A 27,368-nucleotide genomic window follows, 5' to 3' on the forward strand; every position below is an offset into this window, starting at 1 on the left:
GATGTAGAATATCAACGTAACCCGGCGCTGAAGATTGTTTGGAAAGAGTAAAGGCGAAACACGTATGGCACCAAAATTGTTTCATGCAGTTGTAATCAGAGGATCCAAAAGTAAAAATTATCAACATACCGTAATATACGGAACGGCGGACGACAGGACTATAAAAGTTGGAGATGTATACAAAAATCTGAGAATTAAAAACAAACCCGCATTATTTGCACAGTCTGGACATATTTTCAACGGCTGACTTACTGATGAACTTAAAACTTCATCAGCTGTATTTCGAAGTTCCCGAAACTTAAAGTGCAAATTTACCCCGATTAAGAATTGAGACAAGAGACTATTAGATTTGTCAAACTTAGAAACGGTATGCTGGAATCTGAATTCGGGTGCGGTCATTTTGAGAGGATTTGATGATTTGCTGAAGACTGTGGCAACCGTTAAATTCGTACACAAGTTCAAACGGCCCTTGTTCCTAGAGGCGACACATTGCTACATGAACGACTGTATTTAGACGGTTGGAGCCAAGGCAGGATGGGACAGCTGGGTGGATGAGACAGTGTCTTTTGTTAAGTCCCAGCAGGCAGCCCTTGACCACTGCCCCTCCCAGCTCTTGGTACTAGCACACCCGTGTGTCAACTTTTAAAATCCATAAAACTTTAGAGTGGAGCTTCCCAGTCTCCGTCCGCCAGCCTATCTTATCAACGGTTGCAGCAAGACTAATCCAACAAGCACACGATATACTCAGGGCGTTAGTCGCATTGAGTCGTAAAGGTTTGCCTCCATACTACTTTGAACAGGAGGTAGGAACGGCGATCGCATAAAGGTGCCATCGTTTATATTCGGCGAGCGTGAATACGTCGATCTCTATCTGCGAGACATCCTCTCCCATGTGGCCAGCTGTTACCGCAACCACCCCCCTTTCGTCACCTCTATCGCTACGTCATGGGTTGAGCCATATGTGACTTTTTGGGATTATCACGGGAATTTAATTCCTTCGTGCACTCCAGAGATCTCTGAAATTCTTCGATAATTACATATGTTGATTTCTGCATTCGTTTTCAACGTACGGGTGTTTATTGTAAAATTATCGATGTATTGAAAAATATCTATTGGTAGTCTTAGTCGACCATGAGTTGCTATCTGACTTAAGTTGGCTCTGTTTAAACGCGCGGTTATGCCCCCAGTATCATTTGCATCGAAATTACTATTATACTCCAATTATTAAACAAAAATATGGTGATTGCTAGCTACGAAATCAATAATGCGGTTATTAGCATATGATACCAAATTAAGATTTATTTATAAAACAGGATGAGCAATATTTCTAGCCTAACATGACAATCCAATACACTCGCTAACCTAACTAGCCTATCATTGGCACAATACATCCTCTTTTTCTAACTACTTAAGTCAACACTGAACCCGCAAGTGACTCTATTGAAATTCTGCCTGAACGGACACAGACTCAGAGAGCGCCAGTCAAAGAGCTAGCGGAATACGAACTCATTTAGAGTTACGGTGCCCTACTTCGGCTGATGATTGCTAATATCACTGTACTTCTCCGTGATGATTACGACAGTCGGCCCAACCAACGTCGTGATGTCGTCTCTCCCGTGAGCGAGCTTCGCTTTAATCTCCAACGTGGACGTGGTTTGCGTCCGTAAACTCCTATACGCAAGTGTTCAATTGCGGAGTCCGTCACTAGTCAATACTCAAGCTACTTGCACATACGCCAAGAGTAGTTGGTCGACTCAAGTGCGCGGTAGCAAAGGTACACTTCAGATTGCATACGAAAACTACAAGTTAGTACAAATCTGTTTCTCTCCTCAGAGGAACAGATAATGCTACGTTGGTGGATTCGTATGCTCTAAACTATTCAGACTTGGAGAGTAACCACTGGACTCGATGCCGGTAACTTCTCCAACCTACTTCTCTCCACGCTCTCCAAGCAGGGCATCCAGACACCGCGACTGCTCTCCTCCACAGCCGACCCCCAGAGTCCCTCCTTCAGAGTTTTTGCCAACCTGGCCGTTCTTCGCCGCATGGATCCGTGCGCGTTGGTAGCCAATCACGACACAGAATTCTCCCGCGGTTGCTGTTGCCACCAAACTTTTAACACGTGTCTCTACGCGCTCTGCGCCAATCCCGTCACAGTCTTCCGCAAATTTTCCACTGTGGCACGAAATCGTCTCTCTCTCTCTTTCGCATATAGCTCCTTCTCGCTTTTTGTTGTGATGGCCCAGCCTCTCCCAACGTCTTTGGTGGTCTGAAGTGCCAGCCGACAAAGGGGTCCGGCCGCGGCCATCCCGTTAGTTTGACATGACAAACACCTTCCTTAGGGGTTCCGGCCGTGTTCCAGCCTCTGAGCCCATCTCGTTAGTCTGACATGACACACACAACTTCCTTTTCTGTGTCTATTCCTCCTACCGGTGGCCCAATTATCAATTGTTATTCGGTGTATTAGTACTGATTTAGCATCATGTAAGGTGCAAAATCTGCTACCTTACTCGTTGATTATTATGTGTGTCTGTGTGACTGGTCAGTGATGGCTGCTCTTGGCTGTGTATTCGCAAATTCTAAAAGAATTCTGTTCATGAAGATCTATCTATTTGAGTTGCATGCCAGGTGCACTTTGCTCATTCTCCTAATTATTTAAGATCCCCTGCAGTTACGAGCGATGTTGATTGCCTTCCACGGTGAGTTACATCTCCATTGAAATTCCTGGCAGTTTGCCAACGTCCGGCCAAGAGCCAGGTGCTACTGCCTGAGAACTGTGCCGAGTCATTAAGCGCGGAGACGCGGTGCTTAAGAACACAGCAGGGAGTTACGCGTTTCCTAACACGCTGCTGAAGAAGCACGTATGATTGGCCGATTGGAGAAATAGATGTTGAAAGGATTAATGTAGCACTCCGGGTAATACTACCGTGTCGGACTTAATAGGCCTTCGCTTACTAATCGCGTACGCACTCGAAATGTACCAGCCCCCATTTCCTTCCTTCCTGCCCGCCATCAACGTCATAGTGCGTACCACTGAGTCACACAGTCAGCGCTCTCTAAAAATCTGCTTCGAAAAACACAGTTGCTAAACAGTAGTAGATCTGGAAAACTTCTGTATCAACGTTGAACCCTTGCAACGTACAGTGTCTAACCAAAAGTATCCAGACACGCATATGTAATGCAGAACTGACGACTAGATGTCAAGAGAGGCTGACCCGCCAGTATAAAAAACAGCTTATTGTATCGTCAGTGGAGGAGCAGTAAAAGCAGAAGGGGTCCGTCAGGAGAGCTCATTGACTTAGAACGTGGACTAGACAGTGGATGTCTCCTGGGTAACAAGTGCATCAGGCCCGTATCGATCTTTCTAAGGCTGCCCAGGTCGACTGTTGATGTTACTGTGAAGTGGAAACGTGAAGAAACAACCAATTACGTACTGACGGGTGGAGACTGTCGAGCGTTGCGGACACTGGTTGCAAAAAATCACAGTAAAGGAATCACTTGTCAGTTCCAACAATCTAAAGCACAAAGACACCGTGCAAGGAGTTAATAATGAGGTACAATGGTCAAGTTCCTCCTAAGCCACACATTCCTGCAGTCTACGCTAAGCGACGCTTCAGGTGGTGAAGCGACACCACTGCACAGTGGGCGACTGGAAACGAATGAACTGGAGCGACGAATCACACTGTACCCAATGACAATCCGATGGGTTGGTTTGGCGGATGCCTAGACAAGGTTACTTGCCTTCGTGTGCAGCGCCAATAGTGAACTACAGTGTTACATCACGGAGGTGTTTTTCATGCTCAGGGAGTAGCCATTAATGCGCTTAAAAGATTAATTTTACAGTACTGTGGTCTATGTACAGTACAGGAAGAGTTAAGACCATGACTGTCCAGGCAATGCTACGTATCATAATGCAGCAGCTGTAAGGCAGTTATTTCAGGAATATAATGATCCTGACTCAAGAACAATTAAGTGGCTACTCCCTGAGCACGAGAAACACCTCCGTAATGTAACACTATAGTTAACTATTGGCGCTACACATGAAAGCAAGTAACGTTATGGAGTTAGCGTCGCAAACTTAGCGCGGTCTGCGCTAAGACGTATATATGCGGCAGGAGTCAACAGCGCCAGGAGCAAGAGTGTCGGATGTGTACACGTACACGTTCAGATGTTTTGAAGCAACGTGAATACACAGCGTGACCTAAAAGGCATCATGAAGTTGTAACTCGTACTAAAAGCTAACGTCATATTGTTTACGGAGCGCAGAAGTAACTTTATTAGCCGCCTTTCGTCCATATTGGCGGGTTTACAGTGTAGGGCATGTTACAAAGCTTTTCGAAGATTTGCAAGCGCCGATTAGAAAACGTGGAAGTAGAATGGTTAAATGTTAGTAGTGATAGCGGGATAAATTTAATGTCCCTTCTGTCAGTTGAGGACATCATAGGTACTTTCCACTGCTGTTTGAACCTCTGAGAGCCAATAAGATACTTCTCCATGTTTAACTAACATCGTCTCTCTCTCTGTGTGTGTGTGTGTGTGTGTGTGTGTGTGTGTGTGTGTGTGTGTGTGTGTGTGTGTGTGTGTGTGTGTGTGAGAGAGAGAGAGAACGGACGGCTTGGGCGATCTGCTGAGCAGCATAGCCTGGCAACTGTGTGTCAAATTAATGATATTGTATATATACTAAAATTGCCAAGACTTCCCTCTGTTGAGCTACAGCAAGTTTAAGGACATTCCTGGAATTATCAAAAGCTCCAAGCAAATTATTAACGTATTTATATATCGTGTTGTTTAGGAATGATTAAAGTTTAAATGTTTATGTTCCATTCGCAGTCATGTTAACACGAACAGTGCACCACCAAATGTGTCATAACCTCAATTACATCATGAACTAGCTTGTTGTGCAATATGCATAAAAACAAACCGATAAATCATTTACAATTGTGATTAAACTGTGATAAAATAGAATTCGACACGAGCGCGCACACACATTGTCAGCATGTTGACATTGCAGTAGGGTTTCAGATGTAATAATTATGTAAATATGATTTATGTTCCAAAAAAATTAAGAAATGAGCTTTGAGTCTGCTAGTTGCACAGCAACGAGTAGAATACGGATATGTGTTTGACTAGTGTCTGGGATTTTCTTTCGAAACAGATGTAAAATTATAAATTTAAAGGACAACGTATAGACATTAGTTTTGGTGTAAGGGGTGTCGTTGGGGTAGTGAAGATGGGCTCCTGCTCTTTGTCGTTGGAACAGCGAAAGTCCTTTTGAACGAGTGTCAGTGGAACTTCGAAAACCTTACAAAGTATGAGATTTTCACTCTGCAGCGGAGTGTGCGCTGATATGAAACTTCCTGGCAGATTAAAACTGTGTGCCCGACCGAGACTCGAACTCGGGACCTTTGCCTTTCGCGGGCAAGGTAGGAGACGAGGTACTGGCAGAAGCTGTGAGTACCGGGCGTGAGTCGTGCTTCGGTAGCTCAGTTGGTAGAGCACTTGCCCGCGAAAGGCAAAGGTCCCGATTTCGAGTCTCGGTCGGGCACACAGTTTTAATCTGCCAGGAAGTTTCACCTTACAAGATGTTGAAAGCTTTACATGACGTACAAACTCCGACGTTGGGTAGTGTTCGGAAATTTCATTCGATGCTCTGCTTACTTTGCTCTGCACTGTACATTGATTCACTTAACCTCTGCAGGTTTACTTACAAATTTTGTGAATATAGACAGAACTGGCAAGTGAAAATTTGTACCAAGGTGTGTCAGGGCGATACGTGCAGCTGTGTGAACCGCTGTGCCAAGGTGCCTCAGTGGCTAACGCACATGCATAGTAAGCAGGAGACCCTGATTCGATCCCCGGCCTTGGTACAAATATTCGCTCGCCACTTCAGTCTATATACATAAAGTCATATCTGTATGAGACCAGTAAAGTCTCCGAAACTGTCAGTTTCATACTTAGAAATATATGGCCACCTTTTCGTACTCGTTTCCTCCGATTCTTTACTTGAAAGTAAAGTTAATAGTTGGTAGCTCATTATCCTTCAGGATACTACACCTCACTTAGTTTGCAACAGTTTGATGTAATGTCTTTGAAAACTTTTGCCCACTTCTATAAAATTTCGCTGATTAATATGTAAGGTGGCTATAATTTCTCACCTTACAAGAACTCATCCACATACTTTGCCGTGATCTACAAACACAATTAGGTTTCGCGTGATAGGTTATATATATGAATATATAAAGTAGACTGACATTGCTACGTACGTCTTGTAAATAATTGTTAACGCTTATTGCATGAAAGGTGAAGGAGTGTCTTTATTATAAAAATGGTGTAATGAATGATTGCCTGTACTAGTAGACGTTGGAACGCCAGTGGCGATGAAACGGCAGGCAGAACTCAAGCTCTGGGTGGAAGGCCCGCACAGGTGTTGGTCCTGCTTAAACACAGGAAGTAGCTAGACAGACGTTGTGGCACCTGAGCTCTGGAGCACAATAGGGCTACAGCCGACCGCTATTGTAGTAGGGGCCGGAAGGATAACCGGATAATACTTCCGAACGCTGAAAGTCTTGGACGCAGGTCAGAGGAACGAAGAAGCGGCACCTCGGAAACCACGTAGGCTGGGTTATTTCAAAGGATTTTTACTCAGAAGCGTACCAGTGTGAGAGTATAGGATTTTCCTCGCAAACTTTCCGCGCTGGACGACAAAAGACTAAAATATGGTTGGTCGACGTTCGGAAGAATCTGTAGAAAGGGAGAATATTCCGTGGTTTCAGGAATATGATTCGTTTTCAGAATTACTATGGTGGGGAGCCAAGCCTTGCTGGGAAGCCAGCGCTAGAGAGACAAGGTCTTCCGTTGCGAGCGCCCGTGTGTGTCGGACGCTCGGTATCTCCTTCGTTGATATAGACAGACTTACTGTCTCTGCTCTCAGGAGAGTTTATAGTTAGAACAGTCAGGTACTGTACTGTTGCGAACCTACACGATTCTGGACTTCACCTCCGGGTAGGAAGTCGTCGTTTAGTATGCAGCGTTCAGTAATTGAGGGCACTCCTTCTGCGTATACTTACGTTGAGATGTTATCTGAACTCCGTCCTTGTGGCTGGGAGTTCGCGTTTCTCGTCTGTAGAACAGAGAGAGGAGAAGACAGTATTAGAGTATATTAGGCAGAGGACCGCCTTCTGCTCTCCCAGTGTTTGAAAGAGTTTTATTTGGCGGCTGGAGTTCCTCCATCGACGCAGACGAGTACGAGAATCAGCGCGCCGACGCACCAGACGCAGTACATACGGTGATATCGCAAATTACTTCTGCCTATTAGGGCTATAAAACTAAACAGCTGTGATCACATTAGTTCATTTCCACTGAGATTCCACACCACCGTAGACCAACTTTGAAAGTAGTGTCTTCTAGTCTTTGGTACCTAGATGAGTCATTCCGCGTTATTGACATTAGACCGCTCAGTCACAATAAGGGGCAGAGTTGGGCAGTTGATCAGTAATTCATTTAGGAAACGTAAACTTTGTAATATAAAGGGTATTTTTACTCTACAATAAATATATAAACAGGAGCAACGTTTATCATTTAGTAGAATTAGTGCCTTAATCATTCATTTATGTTTAGATTGTAATTTACAGAATTAAGAGATCCTAAGATCTGCTTCAGGGGGTATTCAGACAGGGCCAAATCGTCATTATAGCGTTTATTGATTCCAGTTGGGCGCATTCATTTTTACACCCGCCTGGAGTAGCATCTTGGAAATATACTGAGCCACATCGAAGCAAAATTATTTGGGTCAAAAGGCAGCAGGGCATAACTGATCTTCGATGTAAAAGGTAAAAGAGCCACAATTATTGTAGGTTGTACAGTTGCCCAATCGGTAGAGGTTGCTACTGATAGGGCCACAGTAAACATTCAGTTGCGAGTGAATAGAAAGTAGCCAGTGAGTTCGGACGCCTTCCAGGAGGGACATTTTTAACTACGTCCAAGGTGAGGGTGAAGAGAGTTTCTCATACTCCAATCAGTGAAAAATTTTCAGTGAGTGAAAGGAAATAATTGGCCAGCATAGCCGGAAATGGTGCGAGCCTTGCCCCCGACGCACAGAGCAAGCGTACTGTGGTCCGCTCCCGGTAGCTGAGTCGTCAGCGCGACAGAATGGGTTCGATTCCCGGCTGGGTCGGAGCTTTTCTGCGCTCAGGGACTGGGTGTTCTGTTGTCCTAATCATCATCATTTCATCCCTATCGACGCGCAAGTCGCCGAAGCGGCGTCAAATCGAAAGACTTGCACCCGGCGAATGGTCTAGTCACACAGTCATTTAGCGCACTATGGAGTGAACTCGATAGCGAAAGCGTTAAACATCACGGTATGCAGTTAAGATAACTGCTGTAATGAAGACAGTGTGGACCAAAGCGTTACGAAACGTTGGTGCAAGAAGCTGGTTTGGGAAAAAACTCGGACAATTTTAGGTAATGTCTATATTCTACTAATGACTTAACATGTGGCCGAGCGGTTCTAGGCGCTTCATTTGGGACCGCGCGACCGCTACGGTCGCAGGCTCGAATCCTGCCTCGGTCATGTACGTGTGTGATGTACTTAAGTTAGTTAGGTGTTAGTAGTTCTAAGTTCTAGGGGACTGATGACCTCAGATGTTAAGTCCCATAGTGCTCAGAACCATTTTTGACCTTAACATCTATGGAAAAAATATAACTGTAAGATTAGAATTTCTGGCCGTTTCTTTGGGCTGTGGTTAAGTACGTTCATAAAAATCTAAATTTTAGGGAATGAATAGTTTTTGTAATTGGTTTTCCGTCTGAAGATGTTGAAATCATGGTGCACACTCTCGCCTCAGTGTGCACTGCGCCCACGAGGGCACGCTGTGCCTCTGCTGCAGAGGCTGGCCGCTGGACGAATCGCGGCGCGGTGTGCTGCTGGGCCGGCCTTGGCGTGACGCCAGATCCCCGTTAATTTGAGCCGCCAGGGTCCATACACTTAACGGCTGTTTGTACGCCGGCGCGATAAACACGCCTGCGGCTCCAGGCTAAACGCCGCAGAAGGGCGTGCCGTCTGGTTCCATTCTTATCGCGCCTTTACTACTCTCGCTGCGCAATCGTAGATAAACCTCGCTGCGTCACGCCTCTCAGCTTGGTACTGAGGAAAAACCACGAAGCCGGAAAACTTGTTTGTGATTCATCTTCACAACGTTAGCTCCAGCGGCATTAATTAGAGCACTCGAATGCTCGTAGGCTAATGTGATAACCGGTCAAAAATACCCTGGTAAACCAGCCAACTCCGATCTTTCCTTGCAAAAGGAATATCCCTCCTTTCTTTAAAACGGCGTCATTCAGGAGAATTGCTCCTTAATGTCCCTCTGCAGCGTCTATGCGAATTCGCAGCTGGAGCTTTTATACAATAGAATGATGATCAACTTCGCGTTTGTAACAGGTGGGTGGAGCGAGAATCGTGCGGAGGTGAAATATGTTGACATTAATGTGGAGCCAAGAGGACTTCATGTAGTTAATTGCGTTAATAGTTGTTGGCTTTGCCAACTCACAAACGAATTGCCTCGTTCCAGCCTAACCCATAACCCTGGCTAAGCTGCAGATCATTTTGTCACGACAACCAAGTACTTTGCTTACACATTCGTTGGTTTCACAAACTTACACTACGTGCAAAAAGCCGCTTATCAGGGCAGGAGCACTGACTCCATAGAAGTGTCACTCCGAGCAAGAACAAATATTCCAGACTGCCCCCTGCCCATCCCCGGCCCACCTGGTACATGCTCCCATGAGTTGGTTGTACACTTCTTTACCTCTTCACGGTATCGGCATCTAATCAGTTCTTGCTCAGCGTTCTTTTTCCTTTCTAGCGTCACATTATAATCTTAATATGATGGAAATAATGCTACACGCGGTATGTCTCTGCCAGTTGCGTAAACTCTGTTCCGTGAGTTCACGTGTTTGTTGCTAATCTGCTTGGTACTTACATAAACAGTTGCGAAAAACACCTGCCGAAGCTCATTCCGGCTAGTCTACTGCACTAATGGATGTTCATGCGATACGTGGGTTCGATACCGGTATGACTCAATTCCCTGCCTCGTAAGCTACGGCTCTCCGCAGATCAATCTCATTAAGTAGCAGTGGCTGACGAGTTGTTACATCACGAAGCACTCATAGCCGGTAAGAATGTCACAAACGCCTATTAACACTTTACCTTACTTTGATGAGACTGACTCGTTACGACAATTGTGTACTAAAAACGAGTATATCGAGTCAGATCCGTTCAAACAAATGCAGGTCAAACTTCAGCATCGCGAAATACACTAGCGGGAACGGAAGTCGGGCCAAACGTAAACATCGCGAGTCCATCTCATGACACACTTCTCAGATAAAACCGCAGTTTAGCTCTTCACATTAGACCGCGAGAATTCTTCGCAATTCGTTAAATCTACGTTGCAGAGTAAGTGTGCTAGAGTGGTTTTGTACTTCGGTTTGTGAAGAAATATTTAATAAAACCTTACATAATATTAAGGGAGGGAATATTTACATGGACGTAGTGACGAAGAGTCCTGTGATAGCAACGTGATTGTATAAAATAGCAAGGGTGCAAAACTTTTAATTATACAAGCCGACAATGAAGAGGAAAATTAAATACCTAAATCATCAGCAGCAAGGATCTGGCAGGAAGCAAAAAACATAAGTCATTTTGAAGTATTCTGTGACTCGTGGCATAAAAGCAACTCTTTCAAATCATTTGAGTGAACATCTAGGATTATTAGAATTATTTTCTGTTATGTTGACGAAGTTTGGGAAATACTTGTTACGGAAACAAATCTATTCACGTGTCAGATAAGACAACGAATGCAAAAAATCGGAAAGTGGAAGACACTTGGTACCTTATTACTTTCGACAAAATGAAGGGTTAAAGTCAGAAAACCAAATATCCAAATGTATTATTCTAAAAGACCAGTAGTAAAAACTCCAGTATTAAAAAAAGGTAATACCTTCTAAAAGGTTCAAAGAAATTTGGAAATTTTACATTTTTTGCTATAATGAAACTGCTGGCAGTACTGACAGGCTTCGAAGGATGAGACGTGTCGTCAACTTGGAATGAGAAATTTAACGAAATATACACTAACGATGAAAATGCGATTTTGGCCAATCCTTAACGAAATCAAAGGACGTTTAGCGTGTAAACAGTTAAATCCATCGAAAAGAGCGAGATACGGATTAAAAATTTACAAATTATGAGAGGTAAGTTCCGGTTTTTGTACTGGCTCCAATTACATCCTGGCCAAGACAAAACTGATCTTATATTTACTTCGTTTCTTGACAAGTGATACTCTTTCCCCAACTTCTTTTAAAATTACACAAGCAAATCACAAATGTTATCTGGACAGTACAGAGCAATTGGTAAAATATTCAAATATAAATTTAAAAAAAAAGGAGAATGTTGGAAAAGTTGCACTTATTTGTTCTGAGACATTCGTGGCGTGTGTATGATCTAGTGTAGAGATGGTTGAACACACAGTTCAGAGAAACAATGATCAGTTCCTCAAAAGATACCAAAAATTTTATTATATGTGGAATACGGCTCCGTCCAATACGTACATCATTCATACATAAATACACGGTCAAAGAAAGGGAACATTTTGATTACCGAATAAAGCAACGGTGATTTTAAGAAATGTCAAATTACCGGACTACAAAAAACGTGGAAGACCTTCACTGAGTGAAACACCTATTACACCCAAAGCGCAATATTGGGCCTATTTCCAAAACATATCGATCCGACGCCTAAGAGAAAGATTTGCAGTGTTTGTGGCTTTACATCTACCATAATACTTGCGAAACTTCCGTGCCAAGCAGTACTACCAACATTTAGGGTTGTCGGCACTCACCTATGACAAGTTCGTTCAAGGAGACCGTTTCTTCTTGCAGTTAAACATTTTTATAATATTTGCTTTCAGGTGTCGATTTATTTCTCGTATGTTGGTTCTAAAGAAATCACACCTGAAAACACCCAAGATGATTATAATTTCAACTAACGTATTGATTACATTATAAACTTAAATATATGGTATTGTATGAAATATTCTGTTAAAATATAGAGATATATGAAAAGGAACAAGAACTATTGTTGACACCCACAAGAGCAACATCGCGTGAAATAAGTGTGTAGATAGCTACGATACAAGTAACCGCATGTCGGCTTGTATTTAGATTGCCTTGCGCATCACACTGTCCCGTTTAGCATGCTTCGTCTCTAGCCCCTTGAGCACGGATTTCGTCGAACTAAGAGTAAATGATAAAGCAACGAGTTAAGAGAAGCACTCATCAATGCGAAGGTTGATTTTCGAACACCACATTGCTCTGTTTGGAATGTTCCTATTCTACATGTGCGTGTCTCCGACCTGAGAATAATCTCATGCAACCAATTATAAGAAACTACAGAACAGTGTTGAATCCAATGCGGTCCACTTCATTCTTTTTAGACTTAGATTATCAAAAAAGTGAAGCTTAGGCGATGAGGTCTAATGTATTATTGATTCAAAGAGTTTACTTCGTTGTTTACACGAGGAACCATCAAATTGTTTATATTTGAAGTGTGTGTGAAGCGCGTCGTATCACTGTGCTATATCGTCCAATTCTGCTCACAATGCTACGTGCACCGGATTGCAATATTTGCAGTTGGTTGTTCAGTTCAGTTCAGGTCGGGGACGCACTCTTCACTCTCTCCCTAGAGTGAAGTAAAATAACTGCACCGGTCACGTCGTCCATTGTTTGAAACTGTGATACAGCTTTGACCCATTCCTCCGTCTGCAACCTCCATAACCTTGTAATTAAATGACTTGACATGCTTCCGATGGTAACTTCAAATCTTTTAATCTGAACTCTCCCTCTGTTAGTGACTACCTTCAATTAGGCTCATTTAGAGGACTGCCATGCAGCGGACAAACCCGAAATGTTGTCACGTCTTCCTGCATTTCCTTGGGTTGTTCAGGGCGACGTTCCAACTGGGAACCGGCCTATCAATATTCTGCTAGAATTGGCGGTTATCACTGAAACAACAGGTTTTAGTTTATATCGGTTTTTTCATTTTAACCTGTGTTAAAACTGCTAAGAAAAACGGTTTCTGAAATAACGTATTCGCAGTTATTTCTTCCAATTATTTCCTGTAATAGACGTAGAAATCGAACAAAGATTGAAAAGTTTTGAGTCCCTCACGTTCAACGTACATAAAATCTAAATAGTAAATTAAATAGGCAAATAAAAGGTAACTTAGTCCTCCACCGTTCGCTGCTTTTCACGAAAGTAGTAAGTGGTTGAACACTGCAAAAAGTCAGCAGTATTCTCCTGTTGATCATAATTTTTCGAAACTCTTCTCAAAAACCATCTGGTAACCGAGCATCATACACCATTTGGGCATTAGGAATAGTGAACGCTAAAAGATGAAAACTGCAATTGAACTCTGTTCTTCTTGTTAATTCATCCAAGGGCTATAAACAGATAAAGGCATGTTATGTAGACGCAGGCAACAGATCAGCTACTTCCAGTTTTTACTGTAAACTGTGAATGAAAAAGTTAAGTTTTCTTCTTACATGACGTCGCAGCTTTGTTGTCTCCTCCCACTCTCAATCTTTACAAGGAAATGGACAACTGTACTTGCAGCGTACTTCGTAAGATACTTCCAGATCAAGGATGGTGCCATTCTGTAACACAACTAACGCCGGACGACGGCAGCATAAAACTATCACACACGCCAGATGGCGGCAAGCCTCCCACACTGCATGTACACTCCTGCCATCCAACAGACCATGCCACATGGTAACAGGTTCTTTATCGTCTCAGCACTGCTGTATATATTGTTTTGCCATGTGTTTGCTCGTTTCTATCGGTATTGTTGTTAAAACAGCTCCGATAGCGTTTCCAATTTTCTGTAATAACGCAATATTTCCAAGGACCGGAAATATTGCGGATAAAAATTACTCTTTTTTAAAAAAAGTTTTTAAAAAACATTAATCTTAGCTTGCTGCTATAGCTAACTGATGATTAGGTGTGGTACTCTGTTATTAGTAAAAATAAAGAACACCTGATACAATAAAGACCAAATAAATACAGAAAATATCGCTTACTTATTCAGAACTAAAATACAGATATCGATTTTAGCCGGTCGGTTTTTTCCATCCCTATTTACAGCATGAAATTTATGATTTTGAGAGTACTGAAGGAGCGATCTGCTTTATTTGCTAAAAACGATCAACAGCTTAGATCACATGAAATATTTCTTTAAGACAACCGGTTTTGACAGACTTGCTGCGATCTTCAGGTCTGTAACGCAGTACATACACATTGAATGTGCCCCATTACATGAGTTAAGACGTAAAACAGTGCCACTAAAACAGAGTTATTAAACACGGTTTTCCGAAACTCCTTCACCAAAGAAGACGCACTAAATATTCCTGAATTCCAATCAAGAACTGCCAAGATGGGAAACATAGTAGATATCCTCGGTGTAACAAAGCAGCTTAAATCACTTAATAAAGGCAAGGCCTCCGGTCCAGATTGTGTACCAGTCAGGTTCCTATAAGAGTACGCTGATAAAATAGCTCCATATTTAGCACTTATATACCACTCGCTCACAAAAAGATCCGTACCTAAAGACTGGAAAATTGCTCAAGTCACACAAATACCCAAAAGGGGAAGTAGGATCAATCCTCTGAATTACAGGCCTATATCACTAACGTGGATTTGCAGTCGGGTTTTGGAACACATACTGTATTCGAACATTATGAAGTACCTCGAAGAAAAAGATTTATTGACACATAGTAAGTACGTTCTTGTGAAACACAACTAGCTCTTTATACTCATGACGTAATAAGTGCTGTCGACAGGAGATGTCAAATTGATTCCATATTTTTAGATTCCCAGAAGCCTTTAGACACCGTTCCTCACAAGCGTCTTCTAACCAAACTGCGTACCTACGGAGTATCGCCTCAGTTGTGCGACTGGATTCGTGATTTCCTGTCAGAAAGGTCACGGTTCGTAGTAATAGACGGAAAGTCATCGAGTACAACAGAATTAATATCCGGCATTCCCCAAGGAAGTGTTATAGGCCCTCTACGGTTCCTGGTCTACATCATGACATGGGAGACAATCTGAGAAGCCGTCTTAGATTGTTTGCAGATGACGCTGTCATTTACCATCTTGTAAAGTCATCAGATGATCAAAACGACTTGCAAAATGATTTAGATATCTGTATGGTGCGAAAAGTGGTAATTGACGCTGAGTAGGGAAAAGTGGGAAGTTATTCACGTCAGTACTAAAAGAAATCAGCTAAATTTAGATTACGCGATAAGTCAAACAAATCTGGAGGCTGTAAATTCAGCTAAATACTTACGGATTACAATTACAAATAACCTGAATTGGAACGATCACGTAGATAATATTGTGGGTAGAGCAAAGCAGACTGCGATTCATTGGCAGAACGCTTAGAACCTGTAATAGGTCTACTAAAGAGACTGCTTACACCACGCTTGTCCGCCGTATTCTGCAGTATTGCTGTGCGGTGTGGAATCCGCATCAGATGGTACTGACGGATGACATCGAAAAAGTACGAAGAAGGGCAGCTCGTTTTGTATTATCGCGAAGTAGGCGACATAGTGTCGCAGACATAAGTGAATTGGAGTGGCAATCATTAAAACAAAGGGGTTTTTCTTTGCGACGGGATCTTGTCATGAAATTTCAATCACCAATTTTCTCCTCAGATTGCGAAAACATTCTGTTGACACCCACCTACATAGGGAGAAATGATCATCACGATAAAATAAGAGAAATGAGGGCTCGCACAGAAAAATTTAAGTGCTCGTTTCTCCCGGGTGCCGTTCGGAAGTGGTACGGTAGAGAAACAGCTTGAAGGTGGTTCATTGAACCCTCTGCGAGGCACTTCATTGTGAATAGCAGAGTAATCACGTAGATGTAGACGAGAAAAGTTTTAATTTGGCATCACAGTTCCACTTCCGGTTTTGTAATGCCAAACTAAAATTTTTATCTCGGATATTACGTCTTAACTCACTTAATAAGACATATTCCACGTACGTGCACTTTCTTACAGATCTGAAGATGACAGCAAAGTCAGTCGAAACCCGTTGTCTTAAATGAGCAAGTATTCCATGCTATCTAGGCTGTTGAATGTTTAACTACACTACTGGCCATTGAAATTGCTGCACCACGATGATGACGTGCTGCAGACGCGAAATGTAGCCGACAGGAAGAAGATGCTGTGATATGCAAATGATTAGCTTTTCAGAGCATTCACACAAGGTTGGCGCCGGTGGCGACTCCTACAACGTGCTGACGTGAGGAAAGTTTCCAACCGATTTCTCATACAAAAACAGCAGTTGACCGGCGTTGCCTGGTGAAACGTTGTTGTGATGCCTCGTATAAGCAGGAGAAATGCGTACCATCACGTTTCCGACTTTGATAAAGGTCGGATTGTAGCCTATCGCGATTGCGATTTATCGTTTCGCGACATTGATGCTCGCGTTGGTCTAGATCCAATGACTGTTAGCTGAATATGGAATCGGTGGATTCAGGAGGCCGTGCTGGATCCCAACGGCCTCGTATGACTAACAGTCGAGATGACAGGCATCTTATTCGCATGGCTGTAACCGATCGTGCAGCCACGTCTCGATCCCTGAGTCAACAGATGGGGACGTTTGCAAGACAACCACCATGTGCACGAACAGTTCGACGACGTTTGCAGCAGCATGGACTATCAGCTCGGAGACCGTGGCTCCGGCTACCCTTGACGCTGCATCACACACAGGAGCGCCTACGATGGTGTACTCAACGATGAACCTGGATGCACGAATGGCAAAACGTCATTTTTTCGGACGAATCCAGGTTCTGTTTATACATCATGATGGTCGCATCCGTGTTTGGCGACATCCCGATGAACGCACATTGGAAGCTTGTATTCGTCATCGCCGTACTGGCTTGTCACCCGGCGTGATGGTATGGGATACCATTGGTTACACGTCTCGGTCACTTCTTGTTCGCTTAACGTCACTTGTAACAGTGGAAGTTACATTTAAAGTGTGTTACGACCCGTGGCTCTACCCTCCATTCGAACCCTGCGAAACCCTACATTTCAGGAGGATAATGCACGACCACATGTTGCAGGTCCTGTACGGGCCTTTCTGGATACAGAAAATGTTCGACTGCTGCCCTGGCCAGCACATTCTCCAGATCTCTCACCAACTGAAAGCGTCTGGTCAATGGTGGTCGAGCAACCGGCTCGTCACAATACGCCAGTCACTACTCCTGATGAACTGTGGTATCGTGTTGAAGGTGCATGGGCAGCTGTACCTGTACACGCCATCCAAGCTCTGTTTGACTCAATGCCCAGGCGTAAGAAGGCCGTTATTACGGTCGGAGGTGGTTGTTCTGGGTACTGATTTCTCAGGATCTATGCACCCAAATTGCGTGTAAAAATGGTTCAAATGGTTCTGAACACTATGGGACTTAACATCTGTGGTCATTAGTCCCCTAGAACTTAGAACTACTTAAACCTAACTAACCTAACGACATCACACACATCCATGCCCGAGGCAGGATTCGAACCTGCGACCGGAGCAGTCGCGCGGTTCCGGACTGCGCGCCTAGAACCGCTAGACCACCGCGGCCGGCAATTGCGTGTAAATGTAATCACATGTCAGTTGTAGTATATTTGTCCATTGAATACACGTTTACCATCTGCATTTCTTCTTGGTGTAACAATTTTAACGAACAGTAGTGTACTTATAGCTACTCGCTCGTTTCTTAGAGTCGATCTGCTGAGCGACTGAGTGACGTGACGCTGGCGGTTGCAGGTTCGCGCTGGACGTGGACGAGGACTACCGGCTGTTCGCGAACGGCACCCTGCAGCTGTGGGACGGCGAGCGCCTGGGCCCGGACGACTTCTGCGTGGACGCCTACTGGTCCCCGGAGCGCGGGCTCTCCGTGGCGCTGCCGCTCATCTGCTTCAGCCCCGAGGACGACGTGAGCGCGGGCGAGCACACCGTCCGCTACGTGCTGTACCCTATCGGTAAGAGCGCAGGTCGGTCTCAGGTACTGTGGCGCGGCGCTGCCGGCCGCTTCCTAGGGCTGCGTCTCTCCTGCTGCTGACTAGTGCCGGCGCCCTAGTGGCTAGACTAGACTAGCTGGTCGGTGAGTAGAGGCGAGACTTCGCCGTCTCTCTAGGGGATTTCGCTGTCTCACTTCTTTCCGAACACTTTCACTTGTGTTCCAACGTCTTCCTTTCCTGTCAAAGATCTTAACCACTTCAAAAATTTACATCAGTTTTAAACACCTTACTTTTCAATTTTTCATATTTTCAGCTGCTTGTAACTGTTCTTTTTCTCCTTCACTGCTGATATTTACTAAGAAATAAAACTGAACTCACAATACACTTATAAACGTTACCTAAATACTTACTATCATCAATAAAAAATGTCTAACTTTTTCAGAATATCCTGTTAAATTCATAATCATAAACCAGTTCGACAACTTGGTGATACGGCCTCATTCAGTCTCCGTGCAACATATGGTCCCTGCAAGTTCTACTATTTCTTCGGATCTTGAGCTTTCCGTTGCCAGTTCAGTCCAGCTGTCTTAAAGTATCTGTCCAATCTGGCTGCTGGTCTTCTCCTTGGTCTTTTTTGGTAAACTGGTCTCCAGTCAAGTAGTTTCTTTGATCACCTATCTCTTCTCAGAGTGCCATGCCATACCATATCATCCTATGCCAGCCGACTGCCACTTCAAGGTATTCACTCTTTCTAATACTGAAATTCACTGACCTTCGTTGTCTGCCTGATATCGACTGCTTTCTTTCTTTCTTTCTTTCTTTCTGTCTTCTTTGCGCAGCCCAACACCGATCTTTCCATCCTCTTTGGGCTACTACCTTCGACCATACATACTAGTAGACTGGCCTTGCTGTGCAGAAGCTATAGGGCTGGTGTGGCTCCAACATAAACCACGTGACTGTTGGCAAAACGTGCCGGGATATCAAATCAGCGGTCTGCCATCCTATGTTTGTATCGTATTTTACCCACATTTCTCAGTTGACTGCCAAACGCTTCCAACAAAAATTACTTTTTTATTTGCGAAAAATTATGTCAGAACTACATTTGACCTGGATTTGTTCACAATACCATTTATAAAATCCAACAAATACATCGAACGCCCCTCTGGTGGGCAGCGGAACGAAATTACTATAAATATCAAAGTAAAATGTCGTTAAAACTCTCTTAAACAGTAAAAGTGGGCTCGTGTCAAAACTTTAAACATTGGATTCGCCGCGTTTTGAGCTCTAGTCACTTATAAAAGAAAATGGGATATGGGAATTATGTCAACTATAGGTGCCAAAATTGTCGACTTTAGGAGCAGGTCCATTTTAGAGTATCAATTGTAGGTGCAAAATTCAAATGGCTCTGAGCACTATGGGACTCAACTGCTGTGGTCATAAGTCCCCTAGAACTTAGAACTACTTAAACCTAACTAACCTAAGGACAGCACACAACACCCAGCCATCACGAGGCAGAGAAAATCCCTGACCCCGCCGGGAATCGAACCCGGGAACCCGGGCGTGGGAAGCGAGAACGCTACCGCACGACCACGAGATGCGGGCAATTGTAGGTGCACTTCAGAGGTTCAGTTCCTACTATTTTTTACAAAAGTGTAAACTATCAGTTTAAAAAAAATATTTTAGATGAAAGGCGAGACTTTGAAGTTTCAGAAAATAATTTTGGAGCCTACATTTATTTCATAGTATTAGAAGGTAGAAAAAAATTCCCTTCATGTGTCGACTATAGGTACCCTTACCTTATTGTAATCTCACTTGTATATACAAAAAGGCGCATATGTCCAGATGGCCAAAAGTTTTTCCGTTTCAGGACCTGTATCCAAAGCTGCCTTCGGTTTTCATCCTTAGGGAGCCTATGAGTAGAAACGAGAAACAGTTATACTTACTTCTGTAACCGAATTATCACAGATACTTTCCAAAATGTAATGAGTCTGACTTTACAGGCATCACTTTCAACACTTTAATTTACGTCATACTCTATTTCAAGTGTAAAAAACATATAAAAGTCACTTCAGATTTCAATAAACGCATCTGCACTATAATAGAAACACTTATACGTGAAATGTAATGCCATTTCCCCCGACAAAACGCGGAGTACAGGCATAAGCGCAACACGAAACAAATATGTTTTGCCAACATTCACGTGACTTTAGCCCAGAGATGTTGGAGCCTCGAAAATGACGTCGGGGCCAGTCTATTATATTTATGGTCGAAGGCTACTTCTAGTTTCCTGAGGATCAACTCATTAAATGTCAATGTCCATAGCCATAAGCTATTACTAGCAGTATACATTGGTCAAAAACTGTTTTCTTCCGTTCGACCGACATCTTGGCCCTCAAACCTGAGGAGTGTCTATAAACTTGCGAGCCTAACCTAAAACGTCAAAATATAATAAATATAATTATTTATTTCCCCTAAAGTGCCCAACCATTGTTCGAAAATCACAGGTATCAGGTGGTTATAATTAAAGTGCAGCTACTCATAGAGTTCCAGTGTTAGCAAATAAACTTCGTACGTATTCTAATGCGTTAATGCGAAACATATTTACACGGGAAAAAGTTAGTTTAATTTTGGCCACCAGGTACAAACCTGACGCTGTGAATGCAAGAAAGACATGTAATTAAAATTGCTCTAAGCACTATGGGACTGAGGTCATTAGTACCCTAGACTTAGAACTACTTAAACCTATGTAAAGGTTTTTTTAAATTACCTCTACCAGTGACAAACTTTGTCAACTATTGTACTACTTATTTATTTAGCGGCGTGCTTAGACCGAATACCTCATCTTCAGGCTAAATGGCATTACAAAAACAACTTTACAATAAGGTCACACTGATGTTACATAGTCTTTCCGTAAATACTGCGGTCATCTTTGTTCTTCTGGCGTGGCAGTCTCGTTGTGATGCGCTGAGGATTAAGAACAGGACGTAGGCACAAAAGGTCAAAGTGAGAAAGGCATAATGTTGGTTTTATTAACTGCCACTCAGTCTGTCCAATATGAGCACCGAAGACATCGACAAGATGCTGTACAGCGCCAGGTTTGCACCTGGTGGCAAAAATTGGAACTATTTTTCCGGTGTAAATCGTCTCCACATTTAAGCTTTACCATATCTACGAAGGTTCCCTGCCATACAGCCAACACTGGACCTCCGTGAGAAGCTGCACTTTAATTACATCTGGTGTCTTCAAAAGCCAAAATTTTGAAACTGAGTGCAGGGGCTCCGTGTTGCAACCTCTTAATTCCACACTTCTATAATACATGATACAAAACGGCCGTCGGTATGATGAAAATAAAAATCATCTAATTCTATACATACTTTATCTTTGAAATATTCAAAGTTTAAGTAGGTAAATATTGAAACGTGAACACTGTGTAAAACAGCTCTTACCTCCAGTATTTAAAGAGGTTCCAATCTCAGCTTATACTAACATATTTTAGTAATTGATTTGTTGTAACAGAAAACAGTAATTTGTCGGGGATAACAGAAGTTAGTAAATAGTAATCAACAAATTTATGTTATGAATAACTGTTTAACCCACAGTATTTTACACTAATCTCTTCAATTGTCATTTCATGTCATTTGTAAGTACTGTAAACATGTCTACATTCTACATTGAAACTTGTTCTAAATAAATATTTGTCTCTGGTATAATTGGTGGATCTTCTACTGCAATAATAGTATATAAATGTTTAATAGACTAAAGATTTTGTCAAGTAGATTTACAAATTGAAGTAAATGATAAATAAGTAAAATAATATGATGCTGATTTAGATTTGTTGCAGTAGCAGATAGAAAACAAAGCTTTTGATTGGCATCTGTCTTCTAAAAGAACAGAAGGTTGAAGATAAACGAAGACAGTGTAAGAACTATTGTTAACGAACGTTCGTACATGTTGAGGATACCCAACAATGTGCGGCCACGATGTAGGTAATAGTGATTATTTCGAAGCCCAGTAAACGTATTTATTTTGCAACTCTTTATACTCTTATTTACTGAGACCATATCCGAAGTTGTACTTTGTTACACGGTAATTAACACAGAAGGCATTAAGAAAAAACAGTCAATACGAATTTCAAACTGTCCCACTTGACAGTTAAAACACTGATCCCAGTACTATACACAACGATATTTTAGAAGAGTTCCTGTAGGTTTGGTCTAGGAGAATGTCTGGCTAACGTATGTGTGGAGCAGGTTATTCGCGGTATGGGGGGTTCCTCTCTTGTTAGAGAGTGCTCCCCTTGTTGCGCTTGAGAATTCACTAAATGTAGGAGGAAATTAACGCACATTACACCATTGTGCACTGCATAAAGCAAAGTAGCAGTTCGGAGATGATGATTTGCATGTATCGCCATGGCAGTACACTGTCATAAAGTATCATCTGTGAAGGAATGATTTGTGGAGGATCCTGAAATATACTGGCCTACCCAGAGTCCCGACATGAACCGAGTTGAAAACCTTTGGGTTGCGTTACAACGTAAACATTTCTCCAAACCCCAGCGTTGAGTATCACTGCTTTCTCTGGTTTCGACACTTGAAGTATGGGCTGCTGTTCCTCCAGACATACCTCGTTGAAAATGTCCCTTGCAGGTTTCTCGTCATAAAAACGCGAATGGTGGAAATCCTGATTATTAGTGTCTAACAATAGGTGTCAGGACACTGCTGACCACATAGTACAATGCGCCCATAAATTATCTTTATAACTTAGTATTTTATACTTTCGAAATTATACTAGATATTAACGAATGGTTTTTAACATGTGTTAACTCAGTTTTGTTTCCTCATATACGCATCAGTGTATGCACCCACAGTGATATGGACAATGTCTACTCGGAATTCCATTTTTCTCCACGTACTATCAAAGATCTCCACGGTGACATGTTCAACTAAATTGAGAATGTGTACCTTTCCGAAGCCCTGTCTCTAACCTTAGTTCTGTACACCAGATTCTTTGCAAAACACCACAGGAAGAAGTCTAGTGCTGTGAGGTCAGGGGATTGTGGCGGCCATCGAATTGGACTGTCTCGTCCAATCCATCTGTTCGGAAACATTTCATCTAGAAACTGACGGACATTTAGGGACCTGTGGGGGTAGTGCCCCATCTCACTGGAATATGATTAGAGATAGGAGTTCCAATTGTGGCACAGCAAATTCTTGTAAGATGTCCAGGTAAACATCACCGTCGACGGTAGTCTCGATGAAAAAGAATGGATCAATGACACAATTGCGCATCAGTGCGCACCAAATATTGACCTTGGGACTCTCTCTTTCCATTTCACGTGTAAAGTGAGAATGCTGCGAACACCATATACGAACTTCATCACTATTGTTCGCCGGACTCATGAAACGTTGCCTCATCGGTGAAATAAATCTTTTTCCGAAAAGTTATTGTTTGCGTCAATCTTGCCTAGCATATACAGTCAGCAGTTCGCGTTGAGGTATGTCAAAGAGCCTTAACGCCTTAAGCAGATGATCGTTGTATGGATGTAGCCGTAGCGTCTTACGCAAGGAACTGTGCACTGTTGACGGTCTCATTTCTAACTCTCTAGGCGCGTTGCGCACAGATTTTGTCGGACTCGTTGCAAACGCTTGCCACCCCTTGTCCACGTTGGCGTCCGAAACAGATGGGCGACCGGCACCGTCTTTATGGAGAACACTACCGGTTTCCATAAATGACGTATGCCAAGCCCGAATAGCTGTGTGGACCTGAGTTTTCTCCTGTGGCCTCCGCCGGCTGGTGTGGCCGTGCGGTTCTAGGCGCTTCAGCCTGGAACCTCGTGACCGCTACGGTCGCAGGTTCGAATCCTGCCTCGGGCATGACTGTGTGTGTGTTGTCCTTAGGTTAGTTAGGTTTAAGTAGTTCTAAGTTCTAGGGGACTAATGACCTCAGATGTTAAGTCCCATAGTGCTCCCCCTCCCCCCCCCCAGGGGGTCCACAACTCTTTTGTGGATACGTGCGTGGCGAGCACGGGGCCCCGAGCCATTGCAGCCTTCTTTCTCTCCAGAGCTGCATTTCCTTTCCCTTCCCCTCCTTTCCTCTCCTTGCTCCTTTCCCCTCGCCCTCTCCTCTCCCTCTCTTGGTGTCCTTGCTTATGTTGGCCCCCGCTATCCTCCTGGTTCTGTTGGTTTTCCAATTCGGCTTTGTTGCATAATCATCTGGGTTTGACCTCCATTACAAAACTTCTCCTCCGTAGTGTGAGCCATTTGGGGAAGAGCACCTTACCTAGTGTCTCCGACGTGCGCCCTCCTAGTACATTCCACCTTTTCTTTCACGCCGTTGTATGATACTAGGGTGCATAGCCATCACGGTAGCCAGCCCGTGTGGTGGGGTCGCTATGTACCCTTTTGGTTGAGCCCCCTGAACACACAGGGATCACACTTCTGATACCTGAGCTGTGACCACCTCATGCATGCCTTGGAGTGGTTGCTCGTCATCCTGGAGCATCGGAACTCCCGGCAATGGCCGCCGTGCCAGACGGCCCTCGCTGTGGCTGGGTGGCGCCCGTTAGGAGAGCCCCTGATCGGAGTGGGTGGTATCAGGGCGGACGCTATGCAAATGAAACGCGTACGGGTCGAGAACTCTGGCCGTTCTTCTGCGGCCGTCTCTCTGCGTGGAACTGATTCCTCAAGTGCTGCTTCTCTTGCCCCTTCGGCCTTCCCTTCCATGGCTACCCCCTGGGAAGAGGGTCAGGCCCGTCGGCTAGGGGCAAAACCTTTTCCCCGTTATCTAGTTTGCACCAGGACTGATGGAGATACTTTCACCAATACCAAACCTTTATTCTTTGTGGAACACATTGAAGACAAGTTTGGCGAAGTGGACTCCCTGAGCAAGATGCCGTCGGGTTCGTTGCTGATAAAAACTTCTTCAGCTGCCCAATCTGCCCTTCGTGCCTGTACCCATCTTGGCACAATTCCTGTGTCCATTACCCCCCACCAGTCTCTAAATATGGTACAAGGTGTGATTTTTCACAGGGACCTCATCCTTCAAACTGATGAGGAACTTCGGGACAATCTCGGACGGCGGGGTGTTCACTTTGTTCGGCGTGTTCAGAAGGGTCCTAAAGGCAATCGTATTGATACTGATGCCTTTATCCTGGCCTTTGAAGGGGATACCCTCCCTGAGAAAGTTAAGATTATGGTCTATCGATGTGATGTGAAGCCGTACATCCCACCTCCTATGAGGTGTTTTAAGTGCTTGCGTTTTGGACAAATGTCTTCCCGCTGTTCACAGGCCCCTCTCTGTGGTCACTGTGGACGTCCATTCCATGAGGAGAGTCCCTGTGTTCCCCCTCCTGTGTGTGTAAATTGTCATGGTAGTCATCCTCCACGTTCACCAGATTGCCCAGATATAAGAAGGAAAAAAGATACAGGGGTATAAGTCGCTCGATCGTTTAACCTACACAGAGGCCCGTAAGAAATATACACGACTTCACCTTGTGTCCATGACATCTAGTTACGCCTTGGTTACATCTTCACCCCTTCCTCCCCCTTTCTTACCCCCATCCCGGACCCCTCTCCTCCCCCCTCCCCTGCGGCTCCCACACCTTCTCTTCTGGGCGCTGCTCCCCCTCCCCAGCCGGAGAAGTGTCCCACTCCTTCGGCGTCTGCCGGTCAAGGGTGCCTCTCCCAGGATGCCCCTTCCCGGCACCTTCCAGGCCAAAGGTCTGCTGCCGCGCGCCGACCGCAAGAGCCGCGGTCTGTCGGCCCCCGGTCGCCCAGTCTCTTTCTGTTCCTGATCTTGCTGCAGCTGGCTCCTTTATGCCACACAGCCCTCCTCGATCTCAGCCTGAAAAGAAGAAGAAACATAAGTCCCGGGACAAAGAGCCTCTGGTGTCACCGGAGGTCCCTTCCCCGACTTCACAACGGGATTCTGACCTGTCGTTCATGGATGTCGCCCCCTCCTTGTCGGTGACGGGTGGGGACCCGGAGGTATGACTGGATTTAGCGTGTTCAGCCCCCATTTAAACAATCGTTCTGTGGTTCTCCAATGGAATTGTAATGGATACTATCGTCACCTTCCGGAATTGAAATCCCTTCTTTCGTCCTACTCTGCAGCTTGTGTGGTTCTCCAGGAATCTCATTTTACTGATGATCACTCCCCGACCCTCCGTGGGTTCCGTGTTTTCTGTCGAAATCGGGTCGGTCCCCTGCGGGCTTCTGGTGGCGTTTGTACGTTGGTCCGTACAGACATTGCTAGCACGTGGATTCCTCTTCAAACTACATTGGGAGCGGTTGCTGTTAGGGTCCACTTAGACTCTGCGGTCACAGTTTGCAATCTTTATCTCCCTCCTGACAGGACTCTCGCACCTGCTGCCTTAACTGCTCTTCTTCAGCAACTTCCTCCTCCCTTCCTCCTCCTCCTTGGGGATTTTAATGCTCCTCATCCCTTGTGGGGCAGTGCCTTTCCATTTTATTGCAGACCACGACCTGTGCCTTCTTAATGATGGCTCCCCTACTCATTTCAGTGCCGGTCATGGTACCTTTTCTGCCATTGATCTTTCTCTTTCTTCTCCCTCTCTCCTCCCTTCATTACACTGGTCGCCACACGACGACCTTTGTGATAGTGACCATTTCCCGTTGATTATCTCGCTCCCTTCCCGCTCCCCGGTGGACAGGTTACCTCGTTGGTCTTTCCAACGCGCCGATTGGCCTCTATACACTGCACAGGTCGTGTTTTCTCCCTCTTTGTCGGGTTGTATTGATGACGTCCTACGTGACGTGTCTGACGCGATTGTTCGCGCTGCTAGCCTTGCTGTCCCGCGCTCATCTGGACCATTTCGTCGCCGGCAAGTCCCATGGTGGAGTACGGCCATTGCCATCCGTGATCGCCGTCGAGCTTTGCAACACTTTAAGAGGCACCCATCCGTAGCCAGCCTTACTACCTTTAAACGCCTCCGCGCTAAAGCCCGTTACTTAATCAAACAGAGCAAGCGGATATGTTGGGAACGATTCGTTTCTTCCCTTGGTTCTACTGTCCCTCTGTCACGGGTATGGGCTACACTTCGCTCTCTCCAAGGTTGCCATCGGCAGTCCACCCTCCCAGGCCTTCACCTCCCAGATGGCATTTGTACGGACCCATTAGTTCTTGCAGAACATCTTGTGACCAATTTTGCAGTGGCATCAGCGTCAGCCTCCTATCCAGCTGCTTTCCTTCATCAAAAACAGCGGGCTGAAGCTTCCACCTTATGTTTCACCACTTGTGAGTCAGAATCTTACAACGAACCTTTTACTGAATGGGAATTTCTTTCTGCTCT

General features: G+C 44.4%; 1 protein-coding gene across 1 annotated transcript in view; it reads left to right on the forward strand.

Moving 5' to 3' along the window:
• LOC126235744 (G-protein coupled receptor Mth2-like) overlaps positions 1–27,368 on the forward strand; it is a 144,742-nt gene that overhangs the window by 56,929 nt on the left and 60,445 nt on the right. The window contains exon 2 of the mRNA XM_049944533.1: positions 17,865–18,079. Coding sequence (XP_049800490.1) covers positions 17,865–18,079 — 215 coding nt within the window. The remainder of the gene's footprint in view (positions 1–17,864; positions 18,080–27,368) is intronic.

This window comes from Schistocerca nitens, chromosome 1, assembly GCF_023898315.1.
Source record: "Schistocerca nitens isolate TAMUIC-IGC-003100 chromosome 1, iqSchNite1.1, whole genome shotgun sequence".
NCBI lineage: Eukaryota > Metazoa > Arthropoda > Insecta > Orthoptera > Acrididae > Schistocerca > Schistocerca nitens.